The following is a 22,310-nucleotide window of genomic DNA, read 5'->3' on the forward strand; positions in this document are numbered from 1 at the left end:
AACTGAGGTGGCCTGAGCGGGCGACAAAAACACCCTCCCCCTCAAAAACACACACACACACAGGCAAACACATTGAGACAGAAACTCCCCCAAGTGACCCAACCGGCTAGGGGAGTTGAGTGATTTGGTTAGTGGGCGAGGCCAACTCGCAGGGGGTCGGGCTTTGGAGCGTTCGCTCCCCACCCCCATTACCTTTCTCCTCTGGAAGTATTTGGGGGCGTTCGGACTCTTGGACTCCGGGAGAATAATTAGGGCGAGAGCAGTTTAGGATCTGCGCGGCCAAACTGCCGGGCACTGGGCGTGGGGCGCGCTAGCTCGGGGCGGGCCGCCGAAGCTCCGGCAATCTCTACTCCAGCCTCGCGCCCGAGGGGGCGCGGCCGAGACTCACCCCCTCCCCCTGCGCTCCGTCCTGCGCTCCCTCGCAGACTCCACTCCTCCCCTGCCATCCCGCCCCGGACTCCGGCTCCGGTTGCACTTCGCAGCCTCCTCTGCCGCCGCTACCGGGTCGCTGGCGGCTCAGGTGGCTTCGCTTCGATGTCCTAGTCCAGGGCCCTTCCCGGCCGGCTTGGGCTGGGCTCCCCTCACCCTACGCTGGAGTCATGAGGGTGAACCGGGCTCTGCAGGTGCTGGGTTTCCTCCTCAGCCTGGCCCGGGGCTCCGAGGTGGGCAACTCGCAGGCAGGTAAGCGGCGCGGGAGCACTGGCGGGCTCCGAACCCGGGATTCCGAGCCGGATTCGTGGGGTGCCGGAGGCCAGTGGCAGGAGCTTGGGCTGCGCGAAGCTGGGGTGCGAAGCCCCCGCCGGCTGGGACCCCCTGGGCTCGGGACCGTCAGGATGGGGTTCTCGGCGTGGTCCGGGCGGGGACGCGATTCTGGGACCTGCCCCCCGGCCACCGCCTCCTGGGCGCATCGCAGACCCTCAGATTTGTCTCTCCGGCGGATGCTGAAACCATTCACACTTCTGAGGGACCCTGCAGGGATGGGAACTAGGACCTCCATTCTGTAAACGTGAGGGGGTGATTGGAGGTGGAGATCTTGGAGGAAGAGGGACACGGAGGTGAGGGTCTCGGTTTGCTCTAGACGTCCTTGGCCCCTGGGGCTCAGCGCGCTCCAGTTTCGTTGTTTTGCCGACAGGGCGGAGCTGTGGAAGGGGGGGAGGTTGTTGTTCTCTAGTGTTGGAAAACAAGAGTGGCACCTCCTCTTCCGTGAGTGGGCCTGCCCTGGGGAGAGTGGAGAATAACCTGGGGGCTAAGTCCAGGCGACAGCAGGGGGAGAGGCCACGCAGAGGCTGACTGCCCTCGTTCTCTCAAAATAATAAAGTTGGCTGGTCCCCAACTTGACCAAACTTTTTTTGTTAAGCCCCAGATCATTTAACCAATATTTACTGAGCATCTACTATGTACAGAGCACTGGACCACGAGCTATAGGGTGAAGAATTTCCAGCCGCTATATTTCTGCCTTTTCTCTCCCCAACTTGAGGGCTGACAGGGCACCTGTCCTGTCTTCTGAGCCCCCTATCCTGGGGAGGGTCCTTCTCAGACCCAGCTTCACCCCCACTCCCATTCTGTTTATTGTCTGGCTGTCTCCGGTCCTCTAGACAAGAGTCAGATCACCCCCCTGTTCCTTCTCCCACTCCCATGCCAGCTAAGCCCCCCTCTTTGGGGTGTCTCCGGGGCGGTGGACACCTGAGGGGTGCTGGGGATGCTGGCACTGGAGGAGTTCTGTTGATTTCCTCCCCTCCCCCCCAGATCTCAGCTTGAGGTTTGGCACTGTCAGGGCCCCTTCCCCAGGGTGGGAGTGGGAGAAACACCTGTGCTTCCCTCACAGTTGCTGGGCCTAAATTTAGACCCTGGGATCTTGGGATGTGAACACTCCCAGCTGGTAGAGGGCGGGGGTCTGGGGATTGGAGTGGGAGAGATGGAGTAAAGTGACTGTCTCACTGTTCCGCTCAGACCCCTGGAATCTTCAGCCGGGAACCCAGGAGTCCCGGATCCTGGCCGCCTTCCCTGAGGGAGACAGGAGGCAGGCATGGTTGGGTCTCTTTACCCTTTATCTGGCTCCTGCAGCCTCTGGGCATCCGGCCCCGTCTCAGTCCTTCTATAGCCCCTTTGTCCTGGTGGTGATGGGGGCGGGGGACTTGGGGGAGAAGGCCTCTAGTTGAGGAGGGGCTGAAGATTCTTGTTGCGACCCACCCCAGTGCTCTCTACCAAAGAGGAGCCTGTGACACTGGCCCTCCCGGTGCCCCTGGTCGCTGGTTATAGCAGGGACTTTTGAATTCCCCTCCCCCTCCCCTCCTCCCCTAGATGCCTGGTTCCTCAGAGGTGTTGTTCATAGTTTCCCGCCCAGCCCTTTGCTCTTGTTTGTGTAATATGGACTTTACCCTCATGGTGGCAGGGAACTGGGACCTCTAACACTGTAGTCTCCCCAGCTCGACACAAAGTCTGCACAAACACATGCGGGCAGGTGGGAAGGATGGGGCCACCTGCAATACTTCCTAACAAGGAAACCCGAGGACGGAACCTGTGGAGACTTCTGGGCCAGTAGGGGAGCTGTGTACGTGTTTGTCTGCGTGTGAGTGTGTACACACACACACCCCGCTTCCCTGTGCAGAAATCTTGGCTCCTCCTTTATCTGGGGAGAAAGGTTGGCGCCTTGACTTGGAAGAGGGGGTGTCCTGCCAAGAAGGGAGTTGGGGTGGGGCTGTTGCAGAAACGACCAGCTTTCTAGTGGTTTTCTTTTCAACCCAAGGACCCTAGGGTTCCCAGGCACCTCTGGGAGCTCGTGTCTGTTTACTTCTCTGCTGGGTCTAGCTCACCCTTTTCCCTTCGTGGGGAATGATAGGGAATGGGAGCCCCTCAAAGGTCGAGTGGTCAGACTAGGGGTGCATCTAGGAGAGGTTGGGGCCTCACCATCTCCCTTCCTCCATTCCCACTCCTGCCTCCCACTAGCTGCCACCGCCTCAGGGAAGGGTGGCTGGAACAGGTGGTATCTACCCGTTCCCCCGCAGCCTTTCACCGAGCCAGAGGAGAGACAGGGTAGGGCTTCAGGGTCCAAGATTGCCCATAAGCCCCCATGTCCTCCTCCGCACTTACAAAGTAAAGCGCACCTCCAAGACTGACAGCGAGTGAGGATTGAGTGAGTGAGCGATGTTGGAAGACTTCTTAATGGATCTCGTCTGACAATGAAATTGGGTAGAAGGCTGAGACTAGGGGCAGTCGATTGCTGTTTCCATCCAACTTCTCTGTATTTGCTGAAAAATACTCTAGGGCTGGAAAGTGTGATGTGGAGAGAGCTGGCATGTGTGGGGATGAGGAAAGGAGTGAGAGGGAAGCCAGAGTTTAGGGAGGGGGTGCGGGGTAGGCAACCAGCTCCCTGTCTTCCAGCTTGAAAGACAAAGCTTACATTGACCCCCCACTACCACCATCACCACCACCGCCAGAGGCCCCCCGCTAGTGAGGTCACTGGTCTGAACCCAAGGCTTGAGGGTGGAAGGGGGTTGCTGCTGAGGACAGGGTGTCTGGGGACAGGGTGGAGCAGCCCCCTCCTCCAAGATAGAATTGCCTCATTGTGGGCCGGACTGTGGCCCCAGGCACTGCCCCACCCTCTGCCCCCATCCCACCCTCCCTAGACACAATAGGGGCTGTGTGCTGCCCCAAAGAGATATTTATTCCAGGACCTAGAGAGGCAGGATGGGGGTAGAGAAGTGCCCAGTTGGAGTGGGGGCGGGGAAGAGGAGGGTAACCAAGTTGTGGTCCATTTCTAACTTCTTCTTAGGGAGAGGAAAACAACCCCACATCCTCCTTGATTAACTCCTTAGCACCCAAAGTAGTACCCAAAAGAGGCCCAGAGGAGGCCCAGGTGGGAGAAGGAAATCTTTTCACCTTCCTATTCAGGGGGATAGTGAAGGGATTTTGGGAAAAGAGGAAGTTAAAGCTCTCAGTCCAGCCTTGGTATCTGCCTCTAGGGTTGAGCGTTGGGGGCAGCTGCCTTCTGGTCATGTTGAGTGTTACTAGAGGAGGGCGACCAAGGGGGTGGTCTTGGGGGGACGGGGCTGAAAACTTATGTCCAGCCCCCTGCCACTCTCCCCTCCACTTGGAACAGTGTGCCCTGGGACTCTGAATGGGCTGAGTGTGACTGGCGATGCTGAGAACCAATACCAGACACTGCACAAGCTCTATGAGAAGTGTGAGGTGGTGATGGGGAACCTGGAGATTGTGCTCACAGGACACAACGCTGACCTCTCCTTTCTGCAGGTTAGAGCTCTGACCTTCTCCCTCAACTTCTTTCCCCTTGTCCTCCTTATTGAAGCCTGTTTCCTGTCCTCCGGGCTACCCTGTGCTGGAGCTGGAGTTTAGCATTCCTAAAACTCAGTGGTTTCTAAGATCCAAGCCTGTGTGTTTATGGGGCAGTGATTGGAATCTAGGGCCTGTGGACTGGTGGCTGTAGCTGGGGATACACAAGGGCTGGCCACGAGAAGGGACAGGGGTGGGGTAGATTCTACACCAGGGACTGAGGGGCACCTGGGGAGGTCAGGCAGGGATAAGCAAAGACTGTCCTGGCATGAGGAGCCCTTGGAAGGAAAGGCTTGGAGCCTAGAATTTCTCAGCCATTTCCACAGCCCACCTTCACTTGTAGAAGTCATGTGGCACCTGCTATTCCTTACTCCAAAACAGGACTTGGAAAGAATTAGAGGAGTTAGGGAGGGAAAGGGGACTGAGACTTCTTGCCCCATTTCTTGTCCCTCTCACCAACGCAATCTGCTCCGTCACAGTGGATCCGAGAAGTGACCGGCTATGTCCTTGTGGCCATGAACGAGTTCTCTACACTGCCACTGCCCAACCTCCGAGTGGTGCGGGGGACCCAGGTCTACGATGGGAAGTTTGCCATCTTTGTCATGTTGAACTACAACACCAACTCTAGCCACGCTCTGCGCCAGCTCCGCCTTACTCAGCTCACTGGTCAGTTCCTGGTGATTCCTTCCAGGCCTGCCCTCAGCCCACCCGCTGACAGGTGCCTCCTTGACCAAGGCCCCAGACTGCTCCCTCTAAGGGCCCGTTCACGGCACCCACCAGCTTGACCACTAAGATGTAAAGGTCCACTCCTCCTTGAACAATAGAGAGACAGCCCTAACAGGGAGCTGGGGCATCTTGCTCCGGGGGAGGGCCCTCATGTCTTGGTGAGGCTGAAGGTGGAGCCAGGGCTATTACCCGTTCCTCTAACTTCAGTACAGTGTACCTTAATGTCCCTTCTTCTCTGGGAATGGGAATCCCTCCCCCACCCCCAAGGGCCAGCCCCCCAAGCCAGAGGGCTACAGGCTGGGTACTAAAATTCTCCCTGTCCCAGTCAGCTGAAAAACAGGCAGGTAGGGCACGCGGGGGTGTGGGTGTGGGCTTGAGTCAGGGATCTTCTCTCCTTCTTTCCCTTCCCCTCCCCCACTGGCTCAACCGGATCTGGACAGGTGTCTGAGGAGGCAGGACTTTCTTTCAGCCTGGCTCCTCCTCTTGTAAGGCATCTGCAGTTTGGACTTAATTGGATGTACCTGTCTGCCCCATATCTCCTGCTTCTGACTGGGGTGGCCTCTCAGACTGGTGGGGAGGGAGGGAAGAGGGGGGACTCCCCTGACTAGCTCCTGACCCTCCTACTGGTCTTCCCTACCTCAGAGATTCTGTCAGGGGGTGTTTACATTGAGAAGAACGAGAAACTTTGTCACATGGACACAATCGACTGGAGGGACATCGTGCGGGACCGAGATGCTGAGATAGTAGTGAAGAACAATGGCAAGACCTGTGAGTGGCTATGATCAAGACTGCCTCTCACCCAACCAGAGTGACTCCCTTCTGTTCCTCAGTATGTCCCTAATCTGAACCCAGTCTCCCTTGAACAAACCTCAGGCTCTAACCCAAGGAGCTTGCCAGGTGGAAGCAGGTCGGTCGCCTAGAACCGGAACTGCAGACGCAGGGTGCCAGGGAAAGGGGCAGAAGAGCTCTGTGCTGAGTGAGAAGCCAGGTCTCGACTCCAGATCCATTTCTCTTTCCACTCCAGCATCCTCCCTTCTTGGAGCCCACCTACCCGCAACTGCAGGCTGCCACTCCCTGTCCACTCACTTGCACATATTCCTACTGAGTTCAGTTTGCCAAGAAGAACCAAATTCCTGGCTTGAGACTGGGCTGAGCCGGGCATGTGCCCCAGGCCCTCCCCTTGGCCGCCCTGTGGGTGGTGTGGAGGCGCGGCTCCACCCCTTGCTGACAGGTTCACTTGAGCCCAGCCCTGCTCTGCGAGGGCAAGGAGGGACACCGCCCTGGCTCCTCACTTCCCGGGACTGGGTGCCTGTGTGCTGACATCATACCCTGTTGATTTGAGCAAGCCTTTTTGACGGCCTTTTTCTCTCCCAAACAGGTCCCCCCTGTCATGAGGCCTGCAAGGGGCGATGCTGGGGTCCTGGACCGGAAGACTGTCAGACATGTGGGTCTACTTCATTTACTTCATCTACTCCATGTACACTTTCTTATCCTTTTCCACCCCAACTGTGTCGGGGGGTGGGGATGAGCCTAGAGGGCAAGAGGGTGAGGGAGAGCCTCAGAACACAGTCCCAGAAACCCTGACAGCTGTGCTTTCTCTCCTTCTACAGTAACCAAGACTATCTGTGCCCCACAGTGTAATGGTCACTGCTTTGGGCCCAACCCCAACCAGTGCTGCCATGACGAGTGTGCAGGGGGCTGCTCAGGCCCTCAGAACACAGACTGCTTTGTACGTACTGTTGCCACCACCTGACTGTTCTGAAATGGGATGTGGGCTTTGGGGAGGAAGTTAGGGTACATATGTAACATGAGTCTTATAAGCCTTCTGTGTTCCTAGGCCTGCCGACTCTTCAATGACAGTGGGGCCTGTGTACGCCAGTGTCCACAGCCTCTAGTCTACAACAAGCTAACCTTCCAGTTGGAACCCAATCCCCATACCAAGTATCAGTATGGAGGAGTGTGTGTAGCCAGCTGTCCCCGTAAGTGTCTGAAGGGAAGGAACAATGGTAGTAGAACCAGGATTTTAGTCTTTTAGCCATTTTTTACAAAAATTTATTTATTTATGAATGGTAGCGCTGGATCTTCATTGCTTTGCGTGGGCTTTCTCTATTTGCAGTGAACCGGGGGCTTCTCTTAGTTTCAGTGTGTGGGCTTCTCATAGTGGTGACTTCTCTTGTTGAGAAGCACGGGCTCTAGGCATATAGGCTTCAGTAGCTGCGGCTTGTGGGCTCTAGAGCTCAGGCTCAGTAGTTGTGGCACATAGACTTAGTTGCTTCACTGCATGTGGGATCTTCCTAGGGATTGAACCTGTGTCTCCTGGATTGGCAGGCAGGTTCCCTTCCACTGTGCCACAAGGGAACTCCTATCCATTTTATTTTTTTAATATTGTTTTTGCCGCACTGCACAGCATGTGGGATCTTAATTCCCCAAACAGCGATTGAACCCATGCCCCTTACACTGGAAGCATGGAGTCTTAACCATTGGACCACAAAGGAAGTCCCTGACAGGATTTTATTTATTTTATCTTATTTTATTTGTGTGTGTGTGTGACCAGCAACCTGCTGTTTTTAAAATATAACATTTATTGCATAGATGGTTTGATACAGAAGAGCTTTTCTTCTCATTTTGACTTTGGAAGTACTATGTGACTGAAAACAAAGAGGAAGTACCAAAACTGAACTTGGGATTCTGTGTTCATGTGGTATAAACCAATTTCATATTTAACATGTAGCAGCAGTTTTTAAGTTTCCTTTAGAAAAATATGAATTCCACACATTTGTTATTTTGTCCTGTTTAATTCATGGGCTGAAATCACTAGGATCAACTTCTTTCTAGAGGAAACAGAGGAACAGAGAATGGAAGGAACAGTGAATCTTTCTGAAACCAGCCTCCAACTGACACGTAGCTTCCCCGGAGCTGGTGGAAAAAACAGTCCTTTGGGTTTTTTGTTTTGTTTTCACGGCCGGGTGTTTTATGTAGTGACTGAATCTCAGCATCATGTCCATAAATCACAGAGAAAAACAAAACAGAGAAACTTGCACCTCAAGAAACTTTTAGGAAGATCTATCTATCTATGTATTTATACATATATACACACACATATATATATATTGGGTAAAAACCCTGAGAGAAGGAGAAAGAGAATCAAAGAAAATGTATAGAAACAAATTAGCTGGACATGCAAACTAAGCTATGATTCATCCAGAGTTTAAACAAATCAAATTTCACAGTTTAATATTGGGGGAGGGGACAGAACAACAAACAAATGATACATCTTCCAACTTCACTAATAAAATGTGGCAAGACTTTATCGACTTCAAGGGTATAAATGAAGGCTAAATAAAACGTTAAATCAATGGTGATTATTTTGAGTGGCAGTCCTGGCCATGTTGCCAGGCTGGTTCCTGCTATACATCTTACCCCAGGGGTAAGCACATCCTACCCCTTAAGGTGTGCTTCTTCCCACAATATGAACCAGGGTTTTAGATGAAATTTTTTCTTTTTTTTTTGGCCATGTCCCTGACTAGGGATCGAACTCGAGCCTTCAGCAGTGAAAGCACCGAGTCCTAATCACTGTACTGCCAGGAAATTCCCTAGATGCAATTTTAGGAGGTGAAATGGATCAAGTTGGGAGGTTAATTGAGAGTGTAAAGGGCAATGGGTTGTGATCATCATCACCCTTAACAAATGGCCCCTATGTCCTGTTCCCCCCATCTATTTCCCCATGACTTCCGCCAATTGCTCCTAGTTCTGCTTTTTGGATCCAAAGAGCAAAGGGCCTTTCTAATCCATGCTTAGAATCTGGCACTTGAGGAACCTCCGGTGGTCAACTGGAGCAAATCCATGCAGATGAGGAGGGAGGCGGTTCAGCTGGTAGTTGGCAGTGTTCCTCTCTCATCTCTTTCCTCTTTCCTAGATAACTTTGTGGTGGATCAGACGTCTTGTGTCAGGGCCTGTCCTCCTGACAAGATGGAAGTAGATAAAAATGGACTCAAGATATGTGAACCTTGTGGGGGTCTGTGCCCGAAAGGTGAGTAAAAGAAAGGAGTTGATGACGAGAGACCCTTTCCTCTGACTCAGCCCCGACCCCTCATCCCCACACTGAGCCTCTTCTGTTTGCAGCCTGTGAGGGGACAGGCTCCGGGAGCCGCTTCCAGACTGTGGACTCGAGCAACATTGATGGATTCGTGAACTGCACCAAGATCCTGGGCAACCTGGACTTTCTTATCACTGGCCTCAATGGGTTAGAGATCCTGTTTTCATCCTCTGATCCCCCACCCCAGCAGCCCCCTCACAGTTCATTGCACTAGTTCAAGCCTTCATACGGGGAGCTGATCAGGAGGTTAGATTAGAAAATCTTAGAGGTCACAAAGGACCTGGCAGTGCTTAATCCCCCAGGGCTTGAATCCCCTCAGACACCCCGGAGCAACCCAGCCACCTGCATGGCAAGGGACAGGGACAGAGTGTCCTCCTTCTTAAAGGCTTCTAAATATTCTTAAATTGGATAAAAATCTGTCTCCCCATGACTTCCAGCTGTTTCATCTAGTTCTGCTCCTTGGTATGGAGCCACAAAGAGCAAGGGACATTCCAGTCCATAGGACAGCGTTTACAGTGAGTGTGTGTGTGAGAGAGAGAGAGAAACATTAGACCACCTGTCTTTGGACAATATTATATCTAAAGTTGCAAAAATGGTATAAAGATTTTCCATATGCTCTTTATTCAGATCCCTCAAGTGTTAATAGTGTACCATAAAAAAAGGAAAGGAAAGTGAAGTCACTTAGTCATGTCCGACTCTTTGCGACCCCATGGACTTGTAGCATACCAGGCTTCTCTGCCCATGGCATTTTCCAGGCAAGGGTACTGGAATGGGGTGCCATTTCCTTCTCTAAACAGTGTACCATATGCTTTATCATTTCTCTCTCTACACATCACATGCGCACACACACACACTCATTATATATGCTCTTGTTTTTCTGAACCACTTGAAGGTAAATTTCCAGACATGGTGTCCTCTCACCCCAGTGACATTTAAGGGTGTATTCCTTGAAAACAAGAACATTGTCTAACTTAACCACAGTACGTTTGTTTAAATCAAGAAACTAGCACTGATACAAAATGTTATCTAATCTACAGATGTCAATCAGATTTCTCTTAATTGTCTTACTAAAGTCCCAGATCATACGTGTACATCCATTGTCTCTTCAGTCTCCTTTAATCTGTAACAGTTCATGCCCTTGACATTGTTGATGAGTACAGGTCAGGTGATTGGTAGAATGTTCTTCAGTTTGGGTTTGTCTAATGTTTTCCTCACACTTAGATTCAAGTTAGGCATTTTTTTTTTTTACATAATTCTTTTTTATTGAAATATAGATGATATGCAATATTACATTAATTTCAGATGTACAGCCTAGTGATTTGACATTTAAATGCACTATAATGTCACCACAAGTCTAGTAACCACCTGTCCCCATACAAAATCATTACATTATTATTAACCATATTCCTTATGCTGTATATTACCTCCCTGTGACTTATTTTGTAATTGTAAATCTGTACCTCTTTTTAAAATTTGTTTTTACGTGAAGGATAATTGCTTTATAGTATTATGTTGGTTTCTACCAAACATTAGCATGAATTAGCCACAGGTTTACCTATGTCCTCTCCCACTCAAGTTAGGCATTTTTGATAATACTACAGACGTATTCTCCATGCATCATATCAAGAAGGCACATGATATTGATCTGTCCCATTACTGGTGATGATGCCTCTGGTCATTTGGTTAAGGTGGTGTCTGCCAGCTTTTCTACAGTAAAGTTATTTTCCCTTTTCAATTAAATATCTTTTGGGGAGATACTTGCTTGAAGCAGTTTTTTGTGTTTTAAATATTTATTGGGCTATGCCAAGTCTTAGCTGTGGCATGTGGAATCTAGTTCCCTGATCAGGGATCAAACCCAGGCCCCCTGCATTGAAAGTGTGGAGTCTTAGCCAGTGGACCACTAGGGAAGTCCCCCGAACCAGTTTTTATGAGAATTGCCAAATGATGATTTTCTAACTCCATTGTTGTTGTGTTGATCACTTGCTAAGTTGTGTCCAACTCTCTGTGACCCCATGGACGGCAGCACACCAGGCCTTCCTGTCCCTCACAAATAAATGCCAATTTGTTGGCATTCTGGTATTAGGCAGAGCCTTTCCTTCCTATTTATGTATGTGTTGGTGTGTTTAATCTGTGTGGATACTTGTTTTAGTCAATGTTTCATAGTCTCTTACAATCATTATTCCAGTTAACCAGTTCAGTTATTCCTGATTCGCTCAAGCTGGCTCTGGTGAAGAATGGTATTTGGAAACTAGGCATGCTTACTGCTACTAGGTTATGCTTCTACTTTGTTGACTGGTTTTCACTGTTCTCCCCAGGGACCCCTGGCACAAGATCCCTGCTCTGGACCCTGAGAAGCTCAATGTCTTTCGGACAGTGCGGGAGATCACAGGTGAGTGGAAGGGGAAGAGGCTACCCTTTCTAAGAGGGCTAGATGAACCACTGGTACAAACTGCAGTGTAACCACTTGAGAAAATCGTGTCCCAAGCAGCAGGGGAAGGACCAGCTGAAGCTGAGAAGGGAAGGGGAGAGACTCCCCACTCATACACCCTTCTCTGTCCCCTCAGGTTACCTGAACATCCAATCCTGGCCTCCTCACATGCACAACTTCAGTGTCTTTTCCAACCTGACGACCATTGGGGGCCGAAGCCTCTACAAGTGAGTATGAGGTGTGGAGGCAAAGAATTGTTTCTTAGGCATCTTGAGTGAAATATAAGGCCTGGTCTCACACCTGCTTCCCAGGTGGCGCTAGTGGTAAAGAACTTGCCTGCAGGAGACAGAGATGTCATGTGGGTTTGATCCCTGGGTTGGGAAGATCCCCTGGGAGGGCATGGCAAACCACTCCAGCTTTCTTGCCTGGAGAATCCCATGGACAGAGGAGCCTGGTGGGCTGTATAGTCCATGGGGTCACAAAGAGTCGGACATGACTGAGCGACTTATACAGTGGGAGTTTGATGGGGGCAAAGACTACAGGAGGGGAAGTCCCTCTCAGTGACTAGTTCAGAGCAAATTTGTTGAAGGAAAATGAATCCAAAGCATGGTCAGTTTTTCCTCTGTGGTCTCCCCTCTCATCTGGTCTCCTTGCTCTCAGCCGGGGCTTCTCACTGTTGATCATGAAGAACTTGAATGTAACATCTCTGGGCTTCCGATCCCTGAAAGAAATTAGTGCTGGGCGTATCTACATCAGTGCCAACAGGCAGCTCTGCTACCACCATTCCCTGAACTGGACCAGGCTGCTTCGGGGGCCTTCAGAAGAGAGGCTGGACATCAAGCATAATCGGCCCCGCAGAGACTGCGGTGAGAGAAAGGGCCCAGGACAGATGGGTGGGGGAGTCAGGTGCGAGGGGGGTGTAAGGACTGCTCTGCCCTTCAAGTGGGAGAACAAATGAAGGATGGAGCCAAGGAAAGGGGGGACATTAGGCTGGAAACAGTAATGAACAAAAGTGTTCTTGCCTGGAGAATCCCAGGGACAGGGGAGCCTGGTCTATGGGGTTACTGTCTATGGGGTTGCACAGAGTTGGACATGACTGAAACGACTTAGCAGCAGCAGCAGTAATGAGCAAGAGTAAGGAAAAGGCTTGTTAGGAGACCTCAGGCTCCTCCTAACTCAGCCCTTCCTTTCCAGTGGCAGAGGGCAAAGTGTGTGATCCACTGTGCTCTGGAGGATGCTGGGGCCCAGGCCCTGGCCAGTGCCTATCTTGCCGGAACTACAGCCGAGGAGGTGTCTGTGTCACCCACTGCAACTTCTTGAACGGGTACGGTGAGGGGAGAGAGTCAAGAAGGGGTAGGGGGATTGGGCCCTGGGAGGAAGATGTTCAGGTGGCACCTGAAAGCCTTTAGATAACTTTCTGCATGTGCCTTGGTGGGAATTAGGTAGGAGGCCCTGTGGTTGGGGGATCAGGGCAGGTCAGGCCTTGGAAGTGACTCCCCTCTCTTTACCTCCTGCCCCACCCCACCCCAGGGAGCCTCGTGAGTTTGCCCATGAAGCTGAGTGTTTCTCCTGCCACCAGGAATGCCAACCCATGGAGGGCACTGTCACGTGCAATGGCTCGGTACAGTAGTAGCACCAGGATCTCTATGGGAGAGAGGGCAGGGCTGCCCTGGAGGGTCTAGGGAATGCTGTGGCCAAAATTCAAGGCCTTAGAGAGGCACAGGGAGGCCAGATGATGCTAGGGCCTGAGGCCGGAGGAAACCGAATGACTGGGTGAGTTCTTATTGGGAGTATAGAGTTGATCTTGGGATCCCATACTTTCTGACCATCTCTCTTCCACTCAGGGCTCTGATGCTTGTGCCCAGTGTGCCCATTTTCGAGATGGGCCCCACTGTGTGAGCAGCTGCCCCTTTGGAGTCCTCGGTGCCAAGGGCCCCATCTACAAGTACCCAGATGCTCAGAATGAATGTCGGCCCTGTCATGAGAACTGCACCCAGGGGTCAGTGATGGGATGATAAAAGGATACTGGAGGAGGGGTAGGAGCACAGAACTAGGGGGAAAGTAGAGCCTGAGGAGACCAGAAAGGAACTATGATGTAAGAACCACTCCCAGCTGTGTAGTGAAGGACTAGAGAAAGGGAAACTCAGTAGCTGCTCAAAATGACACCACAATTTGAGACCTGGAATAGCCTCAACTCAGGGGAGTTTCATGCAAGAGAGGGACTCAGGGAGGGTTGCTGAGCCAGAGATGGGGGCCATGTCTTGGGATATGCTTTGGGCTCCGGGACTGGATGCCATGAAAGGGTCTGAAACAATGTTATATGTTGAGGCTGTTGGAATTGAGCCTCCAGTGGGAGTCTCCCAAGCTCCCATTTAAGGAGCTGATTTTCTTCTCCAGGTGTAAGGGACCAGAGCTACAAGACTGTTTAGGCCAACTGCTGCCACTAATCAGGTATGGTGGGCTTAGAGGTATAGGGAGCTGGGGATATTTGGGGAAGGGCAGTTACTTCCTGCAAAGAGTTGAGTCTATTCATTCTGGCCTTCTATATATAGGCTACTATCATGGGACTCAGGGACACAAGAATACAGGTTTCTGGCCTTCCCTTCCTAAAATTAACTTGCAGTAGTCTTGGGGTGGAGATTGAGGTTAGCCCCTTCATTGCTCAAGGATATATGCAAATGTGCATGTTAACTTCTTGCCCAAGATCTATTTTATACATTTAGTACAGGTATAAATGACATTTGTACAGGAAGCGTAGACCAAGGATAATTCTGGACTTCTCTGTCCTACAGCAAAACCCACCTGGCAATGGCCTTAACAGTGGTAGTCGGGTTGGCAGTGACTTTCCTGATCCTGGGCAGCACTTTTCTCTACTGGCGTGGACGCAAGATTCAGAATAAGAGGGCTATGAGGCGCTACCTGGAACGGGGGGAGGTGAGTGTCTATCTTACCCTGGAAACGTGCCCGATACCATCACCCTTGGAGAGCCTCTTCCTTCCCCAGAGCCTTGATCCCTTTCTTCAAGGAGGTAGTATGGTCCACCGGAAAGGACTCTGCCCAGAGAAATGGGAGACTCCCAATTTTGCCACTAATTTGCCATGTGACTTTGAAGAAGTTACCTTCCTTCTCTGCCTGTTTATGCACATATACAGAGGAAACAATAACACTCATTCTTACAAGATGGCTGTAAGGGTAAAAGGGGATGATATATGTGAAAATGCTTTGAAAATCAGAAAATGTGTAAAAGTACTCAAGGCATGGCTGAGTTCTTTCTCTGTTCACATGAAACTATCACAACATTGTTGATTGACTATACTCCAATATAAAATAAAAAATTCAAAGTTTGAAAAATTAATCAACGTGATAGTATTACCAACCCTCTCCCCTACCCCCCTATCAAAGTGAAAATCCAACCCTCTTGATTCCTGATCTCATGAACACAACTTCCTCAGTCCTCAAGGTCTGTTATTCCCCAATAGGCCTGAAATGTTTTCTAAGACTAGAGACATTTCTCCTCCTGTTCCCACCCCTTCAGGCTTCGCTGCTCTTGGCAGGCACCTGGGGCGAGGGGGTTGGAGATGGATATGGGAGTGGGCTTTCCTGAGTACCTCCTTCCCATCTGTTCTGCAGAGCGTAGAGCCTCTGGATCCCAGTGAGAAGGCTAACAAAGTCTTGGCCCGAGTCTTCAAAGAAACAGAGCTGAGGAAGCTTAAAGTGCTGGGCTCCGGCATCTTTGGAACTGTACACAAAGTGAGTGGCCCACAGGAAGTTTGGGGAGGTGGGGAAAGGATCTAGGGCAAAGAGGAGAGAGATTGGGGAAAGATCATTTCATTCCATACCTCTTAATAGTGTTCTAGGTCCAACTTCAAAAACTAGCAAACTCAGAAAAAAAGAGATCAGATTGGAGAGATTGGAGGTTACCAGAAGTAGAGGTGGGGTAGAAAAGAAAGAAAGTGAAGTCGCTCAGTCGTGTCCGACTCTTTGCTACCCCATGGAGTATATAGCCCACCAGGCTCCTCTGTCCATGGGATTTTCCAGGCAAGAATACTGGAGTTGCCATTTCCTTCATCCAGGGGATCTTCCCAACCCAGGGATCGAACCCAGCTCTTCTGCATTACAGGCAGATGCCTTAACCTCTGGGCTACCAGGGAAGCCCAGGTTCTCCACTGGGGTAGGAGGAGGAGGAACTGGATGAAGGCAGTCAAAATGTATAAACTTAGTTATAAGATAAATATGTACTAAGTGATGTGTGTGCATGCTAAGTTGCTTCAGTTGTGTCCGACTCTTTGCGACCCTGTGGACTGTAGCCTGCCAGGCTCCGCTGTCCATGGCATTTTCCAGGCAAGAATACTGGAGCGGGTTGCCATGCCCGTCTCCAGGGGATCTTCCAGACCCAGGGACTGAAAGTGCATATCCTGCAGCTCCTATATTACAGGCGAATTGTTTACCGCTGAGCCACCAGTGAAGCCCACAAAGTGATGTAAAATGTGATAAATGTAATTAACACTGCTGTATGCTATATATGAAAGTAGTTAAGAAAGTAAATCCTCTTAAAAGTTAAGATTTCCCATCATAAGAAAAAAACTTCTATTTCTTTAATTTTGTTTCTCTCTCAGATGATGGATATTCACTAAACTTATTGTGGTAATCTTTTCATGATACATGTAAGTCAAGTCATTATGCTGTACATCTTAAACATATACAGTGGTATATGTCAATTATACCTCAATAAAACTGGAAAAAGAAAAAAAAGGTCAAGGGAAAGGAGTAGCCTGGGGAGAATGACCTTAGGCTGACTCCTGCCCAAAACTTCCCAGGGCGTGTGGATTCCTGAGGGTGAATCAATCAAGATTCCAGTCTGCATTAAAGTCATTGAGGACAAGAGCGGACGGCAAAGTTTTCAAGCTGTGACAGACGTAAGTGAAGGCAGGGTGTTCGGTGTGCCACTAAGAGAGGATAGCTGTTAGATACAATTATGTAGAAACACGGTCTTGTGTTAGCAGGTACTATATTAGCCACAGAGATGTCCCTGAATGTTGGGGGAGCCCTGGTCTGGTTTTATGTGAACCTGTCTGTTCCCAGGATGACCTTTCTTGTTGTGTCTTTCAGCACATGCTGGCCATTGGCAGCCTTGACCATGCCCACATTGTACGGCTGCTGGGACTGTGTCCAGGGTCATCTCTGCAGCTTGTCACTCAGTATTTGCCTCTGGGCTCCCTGCTGGATCACGTGAGACAACACCGTGGGGCGCTGGGGCCGCAGCTGCTGCTCAACTGGGGAGTACAAATTGCCAAAGTGAGTGCGAGGAGCCTGGAGGAGTTTTAAGATGGAACTGCCTATGGGCCTGCAGGGAGGGGCCCAGGGGGTTGGAAGTGTTGAGAGGTACCTAAGGGTTTGAGGTGATTCTGGGGCTCAATTGAGAACCAATTTCTCCACCTTGAGAAAACTTCCTTCCCTACAGGGAATGTACTACCTTGAGGAACATGGCATGGTGCACAGGAACCTGGCTGCCCGAAATGTGCTACTAAAATCACCCAGCCAGGTTCAGGTGGCAGATTTTGGGGTTGCTGACTTGCTGCCCCCTGATGATAAGCAGCTACTGTACAATGAAGCCAAGGTAAGGTGATGGGAAGGCTGGGTAAGGAGTGGGCGTGGACTGAAGCATGGGAATAGGGAGCGAGTGCTCTGTGGTGTCCTTCAGAGGCCATCAGATGCTGCAGGGGCAGTTCAAGGAGAGGAACCTGGAGATGCCAGAAATAAAAGTTTAGAGAACAAAAAAGGAAAGAACAATGGAGAACCTCGGTTTAGAAATGCTAACACAGTGTGTAGAAATCAGCTGGTAATGCTTTTGTCTTTGAACCCTCAGACTCCAATTAAATGGATGGCCCTGGAGAGTATCCATTTTGGGAAATACACACACCAGAGTGACGTCTGGAGCTATGGTCAGTCCATCTGGATGCCCACCATAAGATTAATAGCCCAAATTCCAAAGTTGCCTTTTGAGACCCTTTCTTAGAGTCTCTAAGCCCTTCAGATCCTGGGTCAGATTTCCCTTAATCTGCATGCCCATGTCTACTATTTTGCCATCAACTAGTCATGTCTTCCTATACCAGGAGTGACAGTTTGGGAGCTGATGACCTTTGGGGCAGAGCCCTATGCAGGGCTGCGACTGGCTGAAATACCAGACCTGCTGGAGAAGGGGGAGCGGTTGGCACAGCCCCAGATCTGTACCATTGATGTCTACATGGTCATGGTCAAGTGTGAGTTACCTGCTGATCTCAGCTTTTTTTTTTTTTTAAAACTTCATTATTGCTTCATTGAACTGAAGAAAAAAGAAAAATAAGGGCACAGATAAACAATGCTCAGTGATGAAAAGTGAACACCCAGAACAGCAGTGCATGCCCCAGATGGTCTCTGCCCAATAAACATTAAGCACTTTCTACATTATTGTGATGCTGTTGGATGTCAGGCTCTCCACACAAAGACAAGGGAACAAAGCATTGGCTATTTTCTAAGTGACTTCCCTCCCTACTCCCTACTCCACTCTCCTCTTATGGCTCTGCTTCCTACATCTTATCCCCAGGTTGGATGATTGATGAGAACATTCGCCCGACCTTTAAAGAACTAGCCAATGAGTTCACCAGGATGGCCCGAGACCCACCACGATATCTGGTCATAAAGGTGAGTAGGGACCTGGAGGTGCCAAAGAGATCTAGAAGGGGGAACTTGGCTGGAGCCAGGATCTATCTTAACAATCACCTGGTCTCATAGAGAGAGAGTGGGCCTGGAATTACCCCTGGGGCAGAGCCCCCACCTCTGACAAACAAGGAACTGGAGGAAGTAGAGCTGGAGCCAGAACTAGACCTGGACCTGGAGTTGGAGGCAGAGGAGGAGAATCTGGCAACCACACTAGGCTCTGCCCTTAGCCTGCCAATTGGAACACTTAATAGACCACGTGGGGTAAGACACTTTCCAGTTTCCTAAGACTTTATAAGCCATCTGCACACCTGCACCCTCATGAACCCCACAATGTCCATATTAATTACTCAAAGGCCTCTGTAGTGAGCAGATTTCTTTCTTAATCTAAACCTTTTCCTCACTTTTTTCATCCTAGAGCCAGAGCCTTGTAAGTCCATCATCTGGATATATGCCTATGAACCAGGGAAATCTTGGGGAGGTTGGCCAGGTAAGGTCTGTTTAGGAGGAGGCCAAGATGCTATATTTAAAATGGATAACCAACAAGTACCTACTGTATAGGGCAGAGAACTCTGCTTCAAGATTCTGTAACAACCTAGTTGGGAAAAGAATTTGAAAAAGAATAGATGAACATATAACTTTGTTGTACACCTGAAACTAACCTAACATTGTTAATCAACTAGGCTCCAATATAAAATAAAACATTTTTTAAAAAAATTAAAAAGAGGATACCAAGAGGTTGGGTGGCAGTGCCTTAGGATTGGTAGGGAGTAGCAGGGGAGACTTTGGAAATCTCCGGTTTGATCAGGGTTCTACAAAATAGAAGGCGCTGAACAGCCCAATCTCTTTCTAGACAAATTTCTCTTCTTCCCTCGTTTCTGTGTAATTCACCATGTATTATTCTCCTCCTTAGGAGTCTGCAGTTTTTGGAGGCAATGAACGGTACCCCCGTCCAGCCTCTCTGCACCCAATGCCACGGGGACGCCTGGCATCAGAATCATCGGAGGGCCATGTGACAGGCTCCGAGGCCGAGCTCCAGGAGAAGGTGTCTATGTGTAGAAGCCAGAGCCGGAGCCCGCGGCCAAGAGGAGACAGTGCCTACCATTCCCAGCGCCACAGCCTGCTTACTCCTGTCACCCCACAGTCCCCACCAGGGTTAGAGGAAGAGGATGTCAATGGTTATGTCATGCCAGATACACACATCAAAGGTGCCTGATTCTGCAGTGCTTTCCTCAAATCTTTCTCTAATCCTCCTTTTGCAGGCTCCTCTTAATCCTTTGGTCTTCTCTGAGCATATCCTTCCCTATTCATTTTTTCCTAACACCCTTCTACTCCCCACTGCCTATTACCATGAAGTAATACCACATACCTAGCCTTTCTTCTCTACCCCTAGGTACCTCCTCCCGGGAAGGCACCCTTTCTTCAGTGGGTCTCAGTTCTGTTCTGGGTACAGAAGACGACGATGATGAGGAATATGAATACATGAACCGGAGGAGAAGGTGCAGTCCATCTCGTCCTCCTAGGCCAAGTTCCCTCGAGGAGCTGGGTTATGAGTACATGGATGTGGGATCAGACCTCAGTGCCTCCCTGGGCAGCACACAGAGTTGCCCGCTCAACCCTGTGCCCAACATGCCCAATGCCAGCACAACTCCAGATGAGGACTATGAATATATGAATCGGCGACGTGGTGGAGGAGGTCCTGGGGGGGACTATGCAGCCATGGATGCATGCCCAGCCTCTGAGCAAGGGTATGAAGAAATGAGAGCTTTCCAGGGGCCTGTACTCCATGGTCCCCAGGTCCACTATGCCCGCCTCAAAACTTTACGTAGTTTAGAAGCCACTGACTCTGCCTTTGATAACCCTGATTACTGGCATAGCAGGCTTTTCCCCAAAGCTAATGCCCAGAGAATATAACCCCTGCTCACTGAGGTGCTCAGGGAGCATTTGATGGCAGCTAGTGCCTCTGGAGAGTAACTCTCTTCTTGGTCTCTCTCCCTCACAGGTCTCAGCCCCATTTCCTAGTCCTAGACAATTCCATTCAAACTTTGGAGGCCTTAAACACTTAGACACAAATTTCTTGTGGTTATGTAGCCAGCTGTGCACTTTTTCTCTTTCCTGATCCCAGGAAAGGAGATTTTAAAATAGGTTTTCCCTATTTTGTGTGCTTTCCCAATCCCATTCCTCAGCTTCCTCAGGGGAACTCCCTGGAGATATGAAGGATTACTCTTGTCCCTTTTTCTTAGACTCTGACTTGTTGACACTAGGCTTTAAAGTATGCCTTTATTTCCCTTTAGACTTTAAAGGAAGAGGAAAGGGGGGAACCCGGCAGGGGAAAGGAAAATTTTGGCTTACGATCCTTAATCCCGCAGAAATAATGAGAAGTGAAATCTTGTGAAGAAAGAGGTTGGGAGTAGATATTAATGATTACTATTAATTGAGCATTTACTATGTGCCAAGCATCCTGCTAAACTTTACCTATATTTATCTCATTTCATCATTTACACCAACTCTGTGACCTAGGTATTATCCTATTTTACAAATAAGGAAACTGAGCCTTAAAGAGGGACTTCTCTGATGGCTCAGTGGGTTAAGAATCCGCCTGCAATTCCGGAGACACAGGAGACACGGGTTCGAACCCTGGGTCGGGTAGATCCCCTGGAGGAGGGAATGGCAACCCACTCCAGTATTCTTGCCTGGAGAATCCCATGGATAGAGGAGCCTTAAAGAGATTAAGTAAATCAAGTAGCAGGTCCATGATTCAAAATCTTCCAATGCATGTGCTCTTACTGTAAGGTATCAAGGAAAACTGATGTAAGCCAGAGCCCTGATAAGGGGCATTGTCTTCTTGTTTTTGCACTGAATCAAGTCTAACTCCAACAACTACTGTAGCCTCCTCCTTCACCCTGACCTCTTATCCTAGAAGTGGAAGGGGGTGGTCAGAAGGAAAAATAACTGGACATCTCTGTGTAAACCGTAGCCTACATGTGCTGTATATGAGCTCCACCCAAGGGACAGATTCACAGGGGTCCCAAGAGCCACTTTCAGGAGCTATTCTCATCTACTTGTGGGAAGCTTCCAGTAGGGATAGAAAGAGGACCCAGCTTCAGACCTCTGTCCCTTTGGATGGGAAACTGGGGTATGTTTTTATCCCTCAAATATTTTGTTTTTATACGTCTGAATAAAAATGCCAAAGTTTTGCAGCTTTCTGTCTGTCAAATGAAAACCTGTCAAAGTGTATGAGATAGAACACTCTTTTTCCCTGTCCCTCAGCCGTGGATGCTTCTTTCTGTCTCTTGACAATCCCATGTCACTTTCTCCATCCCTACTTTTCCTTATTCCCTTAAGACGAGCATAGAGCACAGTCCTTTTCATTTTAGGGTTTTACTATGAAATCTCTATAGGGCAACCAACTGGGAATAACAAAACAAATAACGCGTTCGGGGAAGTTAGAAAAAGTCCTAAGAGGTAGAATACTGAAATTCATGTTTTAAAACTCATTCTCTTAAAAAAAAAGTCTCTGTGAACACTTCCCCCAGATGGCCATCAAAACTTGTTAGAACAACAGTGCCATCTTCAGTGAGAGTCCGGTCTCTAGATCGGGATAATCCCTCACTAATCTGGCTGCCCAAGCAGCCCCTGCTTCCCGGATTCCCGATCTCTTTCCACACCCGCTCTGCCCCTCCCGGTTCTCCCAGCACCTGAGGACTAGAGGACTGGTCCGGCAGGTCTCGCCGGCAGCTCCAGGGACTCAGGGAAGGGCGTATCCTACCTCCCCACCCTTATTACGATCCTCCAAACTCGCTTCGGCTCCACCCCGCCCCTCAGCCTCCAAACCTATTTCCCTGCCGTAGCTCCGCCCCTCCTCCCTTACCCCGCCCCTCTCTATTACGGGTTATCGCTCGGCGTTCCTGGTGGATATGGTTTTTCCGGGAGAAACCACGCTTCCCCTCGTGCTTTCCAACGGCTCCGCCTTCCCGCCGGAGCCTGACCCTTCCCAGCGTGCTCGGCGATTCCAGCGTGCGAGGCTCTCGGAGAGCAAGGCCCCAGGGCCTGGCTTAGGGGCGCGAAAAGCAT

General features: G+C 50.0%; 1 protein-coding gene across 1 annotated transcript; it reads left to right on the forward strand.

The window, feature by feature from the left end:
- The first annotated feature begins 212 nt into the window (after positions 1–212).
- ERBB3 (erb-b2 receptor tyrosine kinase 3) lies at positions 213–21,436 on the forward strand. The gene is made up of 28 exons (XM_005903421.3): positions 213–681; positions 4,100–4,251; positions 4,770–4,956; positions 5,659–5,784; positions 6,395–6,460; positions 6,627–6,745; positions 6,854–6,995; positions 8,933–9,046; positions 9,139–9,259; positions 11,428–11,501; positions 11,677–11,767; positions 12,201–12,406; positions 12,735–12,864; positions 13,071–13,161; positions 13,385–13,539; positions 13,938–13,991; positions 14,333–14,474; positions 15,171–15,290; positions 16,358–16,456; positions 16,650–16,835; positions 17,002–17,157; positions 17,407–17,482; positions 17,654–17,800; positions 18,124–18,221; positions 18,312–18,500; positions 18,655–18,726; positions 19,150–19,444; positions 19,630–21,436. The coding sequence occupies exons 1-28, from the start codon at positions 600–602 to the stop codon at positions 20,148–20,150; spliced, it is 4,011 nt and encodes a 1,336-aa protein (XP_005903483.2). The 5' UTR covers positions 213–599; the 3' UTR covers positions 20,151–21,436.
- The last annotated feature ends 874 nt before the right edge of the window (positions 21,437–22,310 follow it).

Source organism: Bos mutus, chromosome 5, assembly GCF_027580195.1.
Source record: "Bos mutus isolate GX-2022 chromosome 5, NWIPB_WYAK_1.1, whole genome shotgun sequence".
NCBI lineage: Eukaryota > Metazoa > Chordata > Mammalia > Artiodactyla > Bovidae > Bos > Bos mutus.